Genomic DNA, 12,681 nt, shown 5'->3' on the forward strand with positions numbered 1-12,681 from the left:
CCCTCTTTGCTGTGATGCGCTTCCTAATATTCTTCCAGTTAATGAACTTATGATTTTGCCGAATGTATACCATCACCACCCAATCCACTCTTTAACCAGTACTCACTATCTAACATTTCCATGGATGTATTTAGAGTTTATTGAACTCGAAGCTACTAAATGCAAGACTGCAAGCTTAAGACGAAGTCGATCCATGAATGAAATGGCAAGAAATGGACGGACTCTTGATTCTATTAACGTGTATGGGCAAGAGCCTCGACAGGGTATCGAACAAGAAGCAATAAGCTATGATATGATATGTGCAAATGTAGAAAGTAAAAGCCACACCCCTGTAAAGCCAAACAGACCAACAATATGAATTCCCAATTGAGGATCCTAGGATCAAAAGCAAGGTGATCAAGCCTGATGCACAAATTCGCCGCGCTGATGCAAATGATGATGTAAAAAGCAATTTTCGAACGCGAAGAAGAAAGGAAGAAAGGAAGAAGGCGAAGAAGAAGGAGAAAGCGCGGAAAGAGAAGAGGATATGCAGAATAAAGATGCAAAGGAGAAAACGATGACCAAAACGGAAAAAGAAATCACAAGAAACAAAGGGTATTCCCACAGCAGACTCCGAATAAGGCAAATATTTTCTCCACGGGGCATTCGTTATCTGTGATTGCCCAATCCCCTGAGCACGACTCGTCTACCCGTGCCAACGAGACTGATATCGCCAATGCTTCGCACCTTGGGCAAAGAGCGACCGGTGTGGTGGTTGAGATCGGGGAGGTCATTTTCGAGATCGTCATTTTCAGGAGAACGGTTCGGATCGAAGGGAGTAGGGATGAAGGAGGTGGTAGATCGGCGGGTTTTCTTGAGGACATTCTCAACCCAAGCCTCGCCCTCGGGGCTCATGGAGATCTGTCGGGAGCGGGGTTTGGGGCCGGCGAGACCGAGGGGCGTTGAGTTGTCATGGGATGGGACATTGAGGTGAGCGGGAGATTGGACATCCCCGAAGGAGTAGCTGGAGGACATGGAAAGACGACGAGCGGTGGGGCCTGCGGATGGGGGCGAGGTGAAGGCGCTTAGGGTGCCGGTCGTCACGGACCGGTTAGACACGACTTCCGATGCAATGGAGTCGCGGCGGGGTTTCCGGACTGCCAGGGAGGATGGGGGACGGGTGCCGATGACGGAGGGGGGTCGAGAGGGGGTGACACGACCAGAGTTGAAGGGGGGGACGGTGGGGGGAATAAGATTGGCAGGGGATGGGTAGCCGGGGGACGAGCGAGTTGCTAGACCTTGCACCTCGACTCGAGGGGTTTCGGAGACCTTACGACGGCCGTGGTGTACGACGTATTCGCGGAGGTATTCGCCAAGATCGGCCCAGCCACCGCCGACTCGGACCATGACTCGTTGGCCGTCTTCACCGACGGTACGCACGAAGAGCTTGGTGGGCGCTGTTTGGCCGCCATGGTGTAGATGGTAAAGCTTGACATAGCTATCCTCCGTCTTGTGCGCATGCGACAAGCGCCTTCGGGCAGCAGGCATGAGGGTCAAAGAGGGAGCAGGAGTTAAGCTTCGGGAAGGTGGGCCGTGTGGTGATTCGGAGAGGTATCTTTCTCGCATCTTTCGATCCATGGACGATGAAGATGATGAAGTATCCGCCTCGTTGCTGGGGTCGACGAGATGGATACGGCCTGGAAGTGTGCTGAGAATAGAATTGATCTTCTCATCAAGGTGGTCTCGAGGCTTCCTAGACAGCCTATTTGGAGATGATGAACGGGAACCACTATCGATGAGTTCCGATTCGTCCTCTTCCACGTAAGAGAGTTCTTGCTTCTTGACCCCAAGGCTTTCCAAGCTAGGATGGGCGGTCAAGCGTTGTCGCAAGCGAGCAGATTTTGGTTGGTCTTGATGCTGCATGGCTCTACGGGCCGTGTTTCCACCAAAAGCGGGTAGGCTGCGGTCTGGAGGGTTTGACGAACTGTCGGCACTTTTCAAGTCTGATACAGACTTTCCACGAACAAGAACATGGCGGCGCTTAGGAGCATTCTGAACTTGAGTAGGCGTGGAAGCAACATCCGGAATATTAGCAACAGCTGGGGTCTTTGACTTGAGGCGTTCAGGAATCTCGGGCACCGACTCGGTACTCAGATCGAGATCCAACTTCTCATTGATGAACCGTTGAAGAGGCAAGCTCACAGAGCGGCTTGGTTGGAAGGAGGAATGAGCAGACATCTTCGAGTTTTCTAACCTGCGCAGACGGTCTGCTCGCAGCAAATAGTCACCACGAGGAGAGACAGACTTGGGAAATCCGTGAAGCCGGTCTCCATTTGATGAACCAGTACGGGGCTCGGTTGCATGAGGACTAGCAAGAGAGCTGTCTGTCATGAAAGAGCCCACAGACCCTGTCGACGGGCGACGAGCACGACCTTTGGGAGAGCCCTGATCTAGGTTGAGCTTCCCTTGACGGACCTTCGATAGCTTGATGGGGCTCTGCAATGGCTTCTTCTTGGAAGGAGCCTGCTGTTCTCGAACATGTTCTTTGTTTGGTGCTGCGTATGCTGTGACCTGAGCAGGTAGTGGCCTGGGGATATGAGACTTCATATTTCCAGATTGCTTTGGTGTGGACTTTGCTGATGATTCTCTCGGTGGAACACCACTGGAGCCCTGGGCGTTGGCCGGCGTGGCCGGAGCCTTCGTGGTTGCCGATTCATCTTCAACAGCAGATTCAGGGATCTTTTCTACCGGTGGTGGATTCTCTGCGGCAACGATCACAGTGTTTGACTCGTCCTTGCTGGTTGTCAGGTTTTCGTTGGCGTCTTTGTCAAACGCTTCTTTCTCAAGCTCCGAGGCTTCTTCATTAAGAAGCCCCTCGCTGGCTGGAAGACCTTCCAGCGTTGGGGATACAAGAGAAGAACCGGTAGTGCTCTTTTCTTCCTTGCTCTCAAGCACATCAGGAGAAGTCTTCTGGCCGAATATATCGTCATCTTTGTGCTCGCCGAGAACAATGGGTTTGCTGCCCGGTTCTCGAACAGACAATGATTGCTGAGGCACAAAATCTTGCGGTGGAATATTTTCTTTATTCTCCACGGTAGTTGTCACGGGTAATGGAATCCGTGACGGTGACTGAACGTGTGCGGTTGGAAGTGACAGGCTTTGGGAAAACGTCAACTGCGTCGGGGTTTGAAGGTCTTCTGCAAAGGCAACGTGTGCGTGTCTTCCAGCCTTCTCGTTGGTATCATCACGGATGGTTGATCGAGGGGCAGCGAGACTTGATGAACGATCGGGAACTGAAGTCAATAGCATCAAACGGTTGTCTGCTGATGATGCTGAATTTTGATCGGGATGTTCCTGGACTGCCAATTCTGTAGAGGACGGGACTTGGGATTCAGGCCGAGGCTCTTCTCTGGTGGTCTCCGTTAGAGTGGGTTGCTCGGCAGGATGGGATCCAACAACGGTGCTGGCTGTTTGGATGTCGATTTCCTTCTCCAAGACCTCTTCGGGCGAGGATTCTGATTTCTGGCACAGGTCAGCTACCACGGGCGGTGGCTTCGCGCGTAGCCATTCCGTGCGGAGCTTATATCTCTCCGTCTCGACCACCCACGCAGCAAAGTCTGCCTCGATACTCTCTAAGTCATCAATCCATTGTTCGGGCAAGGAATCATTTCGATCTTCCAAAGCATCGAGGGCGCGATCCACTCGTTTCCCTACCGCAATAACCGCTGACTCAAGTTGGACATGTTGATCTCGCAGATGAGAGCTCGAGAATCGAGTTTGGACGTCTTCGCAGGTATTTGACGACTGAATGACATGGCTGGAGGCAACTAAAGCGGACCGAGTTGACCGCAACTCTCTCAGTAGACCTGGAATGTGACGCAAAACTAGAAGGCGAACCTCCCAGATATTCAATAGGTGGTTCAATCGTGCCAGATAGGGCAGAGCACGTAGGATTGTGGCGGTAACGATAGCTGTAAAATCACTAAGTTGTACATAGCTGAGTGGAGGGGGCACGGACACGGTGCTGGTGGAGGAAGAAGGGCGAGAGCGAGATGGAATGTGGGCATTGAGAACGTGTTCCTTTAATTCGTCCACATCCAGGTTATCCATTCCATCCCGGATCTCTTCAATCCTCTTTTCATACTCCTCCACAACCTCGGCTGGCAAGCTCCCATAGTAAGTGATGCCACCAGAGGTTGAGGGAGAGCTCGAATCTTCTAGGGATGAAACAGGAGGGATAAAACCCTTTCCTGCGGCCGCCTCATTCACCTTTGGCCATGCCCACGACTGGACCTCCTTGTGCCACAGATTAAGGTTTCGGGCCGCGATGGCAGCACGGATTCCTAGAGCGCGTTCGGCAGGAGAGACTTGTGAGATACTCTGTGACAGGAGGTGTGAGAATTCTCCATTGGCTGGTACGGCTTCGGTGGAGGTGAGGGCGTGTAAGGTCGATTCGGGGGATAGGTTGCTGAGCAGAGGATCGATCTTGGGGTACAGCGACCCAGGGGTTCGTTCCGGGGAGGTAGATCGAGAGTTGTCTCGGGAATGAGCGGGGGAGAGGCGGATGGATGGGCGAAGAGGGGCGAGTCGTCGACTAGCTGCCATTCCGAATGACAGGCTGGGCCAGCTCAACAGAGGGAGACGGGGGTAGAGGGAGCTTCAACTGGCTCCGGATGGCGTAAGAAAGATAGATTTTGAGAGGGAGCAGCTGGCGGACGAAGAGAGGACTGTCGAGCCCGCATGCTGAGACGCGAAGCAATGGGGAGTTGTTGGTTCGGGAGCAATTAAATTTCTCCCACGAGACTTGCAGGACACGAAAACAAGCGGTAAGCGAACAGGTCCGATTTATGCTTTTTTCCCAGAGATGGTCCTTCAGCGGATATTAATGTAGAAATGTAAAGTGAAGATTAAGAATAAGAAAGTGTCCAGCATGTAAACAATGATAATTTCTGGAGGTGGAGCTTCCAAAAGGGGCACGAAGTGGACCACTTCCGATGATCCGCGCGCGAGGACGATTTTTGGTTCGCGAAGTAATTTGGGGCTGAAGCTGTCAGCGGCTAAATTTGCGATTATTAAGGAATCACTACTAGTTAGCTAACTTAGCAGTACTCGAAATGCTATTTCTTCATTTCAAGCTTACTAAAATCAAGACTTAAGTTAGTTATTTTTATTCCCACTATATGTATTACTAAACTGCCTCTTATTCCCAGTATACGTATGTTCATGACGACTACCTTAACCCATAATTATTAATTCCCATAGACGTGCACCCTTCCATAAACTCTTACATCGCCATTTTCTTAATCTTAGAAAATTCCAAGATTATGCTAGTCCTTCTTCATTATGTGATTTATGATGCGATGAAAGATACTTCCTTACCTCATTGCTGCCAATAGCCGTGGGCCTAAGATCGTTGCCGCGGTATTCCCAGCGGGAAGAAGATACATCACATCAATTCCATCAATTGATGTTAATATATTGGATTTTAATGCATATAGTGCAGCCACGCTTACATCATACCACAAAGAGTTTCCTGTGGCTATAATTCGAAATTCAAATTATCAATTGAAGTTATATGCAAGGCATTATAAACCTCATTCCAAAGTCCAAACCTTGAAGTGGAATATCTTCCGTGAGGTCTGCCAACCCAGGTGCTCGGGAAATATACATGGATACATCCATCGGTCCGAGCCAACATGGTTATGTAGAACATAAAAATGCACGCAACCTTCAATGTTGGAATTTCTGGAGTATGTAATTTTTAAGCACCATGTTGAAAACCTTGGAAGGCAAGGGGTGAGGGGGGGTTGGAAATTAAGTATTTGAATCTATCCAGCGCGCGACTGCAACCTCGGGAGGCTGGCGAGTGATTATAATGAAGCCAACCGATTTAATACAAGCAAATAGCATCGGGCGTACGCACGGCACTTGACATCTGGATGGTTAGTGTTGTTCAATGTTGTTCTGTCCTTCCTGCTGTGATTGCCTAGAGCGGTGGCCGAAGTTCCAGACTCCCAGTGCGCCACACACTTTGACAGTGGACACTACATAATAAATATTTTTATTTCTAATGGGAACGGACCTACTCTACAGGGGTCGCACCGCCCGGTCTTCAGGAATCAGGACCAATCGATCGGTGACGAACAGTGACCCGCAGGTCACGTGTACGGTATGTATGGTTTGGAGAACCACAGTCATTACTCATTCCACAACGAAGGATACAGAATACCTGATAAGAGCCCTCTGCTATACATAACATTGCATTGATCTCATGATGTCCGAAATACCACTTGTGACTCTGCTTATGAACATAGAACGCCTGAACCAATCCTCTGAGCACGGTAGGCTTGACTTTCCGACGCATTATATAAAAAAAAAAGAGCTAAGAAATCCAAAGATGCATATAATCCGTCTCAAGCGTTGAACATAAAATCGTCGTTATAGTCTTCCCAGCACTCATCTGCTTGGTCTTTATTCTGACTCAAAGCATCCCAGACAAAATCGTTCAGGCTTTCCAGAAATCTTTGGGATCGTGGGACGTAATGCGTCCCAGTAAAATAATGCGTAGAAGCATTCAGGCAATATTTTGAAAGACGCCGGGATAGGAGTGGATCGATCATGGTATCCAGTGTGCCAATGACATGGAGGATCGGGGTCTCGATCATCGGTTTGTATAATGGCGCGTAGTAGGGATGATCCAATTTGAACCCACTAAAACACACCGCAAATTTCAGAGGAGGGTGGGTTGTCTGTCCAGATACCAATAATAGGCGATGTTAGCAAAGAGAAACCAATAATAAACTAAACAGGAATTTCTGTCAAGGGAACATACGTTGAATGGAAGGTTGCAGACAGGCCTTTTCTTTTCCAAAAGTGATGCTAAAATAGCAGTAACACAAGCTCCTGTTGAGAAGCCTATGATGCCAGTAAATGGCCCACGGGTCTGAAGCAGATCGCTAAGGTATTGGATGGTTTTCTCAAGGCCTATGATACGGCCTGAGGTATAATCACCATATCCCCAGGCCCGCATACTATCATTACCTTCCCCTAGAGGAGTATCTGGGTCTGCAGGTAGCAGGCCGGAGGGGTAGTAAAACTCAACCACGTCGATTTTTCTGAGTGCTGGATCATCTTCTAAAGCTTCACGTACAACCCGGTCCATAGTTTCCTGAAAGAACTGAGTCTTGGAGAAGAAAAAGTCTCCAGATTGGCCATGTCCTAGAAGTATGCTGATTAATAACCGCACTTGAAGCTGCTAGTTATAGGCCAGGCATAACTTACCATGAAGCATCAAAATCCGATGGGTTTTCGGGATGGGAGTGCAAGATTTGATTATCATGCTCATGTTGGCGAGGTACGGAAGATCTCGTGCTAACAAGACGTGATGTCTGCTTTTGAAGGCGGTTGAGGTGACGTCTGCTTTTGAAGGCTGTTGGGATAACTTTGAAGGCTGTTGGGGGTACTCTTTAAATAACGAGTAAGTGCTCCGCTGCTCCGGTCATCTTCTCAGATGCAGAACGATTGATCCAATCATTCACGTATTGAGTGTGAGACTCAGGAAGTGGAAGGATCGCAGCACAGCTTGATAGGATATGCACGAGCATGCGCCTTACGCATATGATTAAGACCTCGTTCCAGGGCCCAATATAGCATTCAGCAATGCCTGGATACGAAATGTGGAAGTCACTCCACGCTAAGAGCTGTAGGATCCACCTGTATCCGGCCCGTATTAAAATCGCTGGTCAGGATCCATAATAAGCTGGTTAGGATCGTGATATTCAGCGGGATCACCAAATCTAGCGAGATCATATATGATTTTATAAACCTCTAAAATGGACCAATCAACCGATCAACCAAGCTTTGAGCCAAGCAACCAATTAACTCATGAACCGATTAAGCAATCGACCAATCAACTTTAAAGGTTATACTAACATTCGAAAGCGACAAGCTCTGTTGATCAAGCGGTTTACACCTGATTAACGCCTATATTCACCAAATATAAATGTATTTAAGTCTTTTTAGAGTCTTATAAAAAATCAAATTCAAAAACACCACCCTATGACACTTTCCGACCTTACTAAAATTTTAGAGATTTTGTAAGAGGCTTAGAATACAATCAGTCAGGAAACTTTACGGAAATTGATTGATACTACGCTCCAGAGAGTATGGAATGGTATTGCTGCGGATAGTGGGCATACTGAGCGGTGATTTGGGTGATTCCGGGCTTCCTTTTCGATGTTCATGGCCAATTGTCAACTAATTCGTATGGTGTCTTTGAATTTAATGGAACTTAAGATACACATGTGTAGTCATATTTCATTAATAATTTGGTAAATCTGGTAATTAATCGTTTTAAATGGTATACATTACTAAAATACGATAAATATGCAGGGTAGCGGAGTTAGAGTGACTTCACGATATGTAAGTTTCGTGTTCAGGCACTGAAAGTTAGGAATGAAGACGCCGAATCTTCTGCTGGGGATCATACACCTATAAGACACGTCATATTCACAATTGCTTACTTACATAGCATCAAATGTGTCGTGAAGGCTTACCTGAAAAGTATGTGACGAGTCCGAGTTCAATCTTGATTTGTTATGAACGGAGTGTATTGGAACTGGCAAATAACAAGCACCTTATCGTTATCATCGGCGGCGAATTCTTTCCATTTCCAGGTTATCGGGCACCGGAAAATAGACCCATACTCTCGTGGGATGTCCAGTTTACAGCAGATACAGATCTGTTGAGGTACGCCATGAATGCGGGCTTTGGATATATCGCCAAACTCAATCAAAATGACACCTGAAAGCTATCAGTTGATACAATATGATCTGAGTGTTTCCGATTCCGTAAAATTTAAAAGATAGCTATACCAAAGACCGTGGTCTCTCGCGCCACTTGCATAAGCATCTCCATAGCGGCATGCCCGTCGATCGTCTTCAGTGGGACGTGATGATCAGCATCCTAATCGTAGCTCCCGGTAGCTTCAGGCCTGCAACAGTCATGTAAGAGGTATGCATGCGTGGAGTCCTGCAGCAACGAATCTCGGTATCTCCTGGTAGCTTCGTGCCTGCAACAGTCATGTAAGAGATATGCACGTGTGGAGTCCCGCAGCAACGAAGATCGCTATCTATGTGGTATTCATGTTTAATAGAGGGGCAGGAGTGACTATGAGCAATGCAAAGCGGAGATCGGCCATGGCCAGACGGCAGACTCCTCTTCTCCAGCCCCTGCTGGCAAAGCTGTGCACCTGGGAGTAAACTAGCCGCTATGTGCGACAGTGCGCCCCTCAACTAAATCAATATAATCCTACCGACATCTGGAAGGACCAGCGCCACCAGCAAGTTTGTCTTCATCCTTCAAAGGTTGCCTGAATTGCCTGAATTGCCTGGTCGATAATGGTGATGATACGATCGTCGATCTTAGATGGACAAGAGTTGGGCGCAACTCTAGGATTTGATTCGTCAGGCCTGATGACGCATGGCATCTGATTGCGAAAGGGGGCCCAATGAGCATACTACACAAAACAGACTCTGGGGCCTGCATGTGTGATAAAGGGTGCGTCAACGTGGATCAGCCTCGAGGTCAAGATGCAGGGCACGCCATTGTTCTCTCAAGGTTTTCCTGTTTGTGTCACCGCCATGCAGTCATAGTATGCGGAGGTTATGGACAGTATCGGGCAGTTTGTTCATCTGATTCTTACCCTCCCAATAGCATTCGATAAGCATTTCTGGTAGTATTTTCGAATTTCAAATAAATGAGATATCTTTGATATTTGGGTATGTACTGAAAGTTACATGGTCAAGTGCTCCCCGAGTTTATATCTGTTAGACGCCGACTTGTATGAATTTCCCGAGACTCCCCAAGTAGGTGACATCTGGATTATTGTATATGCCTTCAAGGAGAAGCCCTGATAAGTCACTGTTGCTCAGATATATGTAGGGTTGTCGTTTATTGCATTACTATACATGTGTATGGTACATGTATTACAGCTGCGCGGCTCGCTTGGGAATTACGTTAAGTGGTCAATTCAGCCCACTGCGCCATTTCGTCAGCCGGTAACTAACAGAGCAATGAATCTTCGGTTATTTCTTTTTCTTTTTGTTGATCCCTGCACAGTTTGAAGCAACATAGATGTTTGAATGTCTCCATCATAAACACCAACTATAGACTGCAGTATACTGTATGGTTTATTGACACATCAAATAGCGGTGGAATCTGCCATGTCGCTGTGCGGTTGCTTGGTCTGGCGAAAGCCAGCATTCATGAATGATGATAAGCTGATTCAAATGCTTATGACCAGCTCGCTGATAACAGATAGATGAGGCCTGCATAAGGTCCTTTGTCAGACTATCGGGGAATGTGCATTACAAAGCTCCCATAGTTTCCCGATTGGCGTGAAGATCTCCGCTCGACCAATAAAGTATCTCAGGGACCAGGGTACTGTACAACCAAGACCCACTTTTATGAAACGCTGAATATTGCGGGCGGAAGTCTCGGTAAAAACCAAAATTCAACATTGAAATCCAATCCAAATTTATACAACTACCCTGTGCATATAGGAATAGCTTGTATGCCAACATTAAACCACCATATTAAATTAGATCGGCTATCCGATGGGGCTGATGGATGCTTATGTACATATCTTAATATGTAGGCCTTCAAATGTTTCCAGGACTACTGTGCGGCATCTAATAACACATAGCTCTAATGTATATACTAGAGTCATTATTAGGAAGGATCATGACTCATGAGTTTTTGTTATAATATGCGGTCAGAAATACGGTAAACCCCGAAGTGGATTCCTTGGTGCCCGTGGTCAATTCCTTTTGCAACACTGTTTAGGACTGCGCCATTCGGGTAAAAGCGCCACTTCAATGTTGCTTGTAAGATACATTATTTGCTACGACATCAGTTACGGAGCGGAGTATAGTTAGTTGGTTGGCACTTTTATACCACTTACCCTTACCCCTCGAAAAAATGATCAATATGTAGGCTTCCAGTGGACAACAATATGTATATGTCCTCAAGTGCTAATAGTTACATATCTCGTGAACAATTTTTCAAACAACTGACCACATTCAATGTTTATTGTTCAATGTTCACATTATCTTACCCAAAATACTGATGAAAGCAAATTTTTTTCTAGCCCCACTGTCAAGGCCTCTGCATGATTGTCAAGGGCGGCGCCGCCGCTGCGGTAAATGCCCCTTGCATTGATCGAATTGAGTATTGAGAGGTAATATGACATGTCTTTTCGGTGCTCGATCCATTCCTCGCAGCTAAACCTTGATAGTCAGTATGTACGCCCGCACGAGGCACATATTACGATATCTCTTGTGCAAGACTGGTTTTCATTGGGTTATTCATTATTCAGCTCACAATGATTGATGGTGGCACTGTCTATTTTCGGTTGGCCACTGACGGTTCCTCCCATGTCATTCAAATGTTCCCTTCAATCGTTCGTGATCTCAGCCAGCCTTGTCAAGGCTGCCTTGACGCTCTATCTGTGGTTTTGGGTGGGCATAATCAGGTCACTGTATGTATACCCAAGCGCACATGCAGATCATACCACCAGAGATACCAGTACAATTCCGTGATGGAGCCCTTGCATCATGGCAGCTATGAATTTGATTTACGAGTTGGTGGTGAAGGACCGGCAATCGCTAAAGATTTGAAAATTAATGCTTTCCAAAATAGTTTGATTCATGGGGATCTCCGATCACTCTGCTAAAACCCTTGCCTCAAGTGGTTATTTTCTTCCATCCAGGCTGGGAGCCTGGGACATACGGAACAGGTTTCTCAGTGGCTTTTTTCCCTCTCGGTGAACATCCTACAACAATCTGCTGAAAATTGAAATCAAGCCCTGGTACCTGGAAATAGGCATGGATTCATTTTATGGATTTGGTGATCCTCCCAATTTATAGCCTTATTTCAGTATTCTAGAAGAGGCTGGAATGGAAGACGGCCCTTTTTTCCATGATTTGCCTAGTTGGCATTTTCCTCGGTGTAAATGCAGGTAAGTGTGAAACTCCAAGTGAGTCTGGCTGACTGGTATTACAGCTGAACGAAGTGAGGCTATGATCTATCTAAGGGATTCGTGCACGTGACCCATACTTAGTAATAAAAATCACACAGCAAACTGGATTCACGTGACCTCCACGTGGTAGCACGTGAGAAAATCTGGATTCAGCCCCCTGATCATGATGGCAGCTTTCGGCTAGCACTGTGTATTTTATATCTAGAATTCTAAAATTCGTCACCCTTTTATCATCGACTCCATGAAGGTCTCACAGACTCTCATAGACGGGGTATCCACAGTGGCAGAATTCACAACAAGGTTCAGCTGACACTCGGGTTAAACGGATCTCGGGTACCGGATATCCCGGATTTCTTGACAGAGCCATGGTCCGGCTCAACTGAAACTGCGAATTTCAAGATTTGAAGATTATTAAATGGACCGCAATCTACAAGATCTAGAAGAAATGTGGATCCTCAGAGGGAGGTTGTGCAGACGAAGGATGCATTAATTTTCATAATATATAGCATAAGCTCGTGATTTTTGGTATTGAATCTTGATAGCATCATCAACCCACCAAGATGCTGAATAATCTTCAGGGCTGCCATTACCACTGGACAATATAAGACCCCGGGTACCGAACGCATGATACTTTCAATTGATGTTTTATATACTTCCATCTC

General features: G+C 47.0%; 3 protein-coding genes across 3 annotated transcripts; 1 reads left to right on the forward strand and 2 right to left on the reverse strand.

The window, feature by feature from the left end:
- Positions 1 to 648: 648 nt before the first annotated feature.
- Positions 649 to 4,584, reverse strand: N7466_003193 (GAS2 domain protein; the record flags this gene model as incomplete). The annotated part of the gene is made up of 1 exon (XM_057162590.1): positions 649 to 4,584. One exon carries the CDS (start codon positions 4,582 to 4,584, stop codon positions 649 to 651), a length of 3,936 nt encoding a protein of 1,311 aa, XP_057023705.1.
- Positions 4,585 to 6,392: 1,808 nt separating this feature from the next.
- On the reverse strand, positions 6,393 to 7,324 carry N7466_003194 (alpha/beta hydrolase; the record flags this gene model as incomplete). The annotated part of the gene is made up of 3 exons (XM_057162591.1): positions 6,393 to 6,728; positions 6,812 to 7,197; positions 7,261 to 7,324. 3 exons carry the CDS (start codon positions 7,322 to 7,324, stop codon positions 6,393 to 6,395), a joined length of 786 nt encoding a protein of 261 aa, XP_057023706.1.
- A 1,577-nt stretch (positions 7,325 to 8,901) lies between these two features.
- On the forward strand, positions 8,902 to 9,239 carry N7466_003195 (uncharacterized protein; the record flags this gene model as incomplete). Its single annotated transcript, XM_057162592.1, has 2 exons — positions 8,902 to 8,984; positions 9,134 to 9,239. The coding sequence occupies 2 exons, from the start codon at positions 8,902 to 8,904 to the stop codon at positions 9,237 to 9,239; spliced, it is 189 nt and encodes a 62-aa protein (XP_057023707.1).
- Positions 9,240 to 12,681: the final 3,442 nt, after the last annotated feature.

Source organism: Penicillium verhagenii (genome assembly GCF_028828195.1).
Source record: "Penicillium verhagenii strain IBT 33310 chromosome Unknown utg000004l_segment0_segment0, whole genome shotgun sequence".
NCBI lineage: Eukaryota > Fungi > Ascomycota > Eurotiomycetes > Eurotiales > Aspergillaceae > Penicillium > Penicillium verhagenii.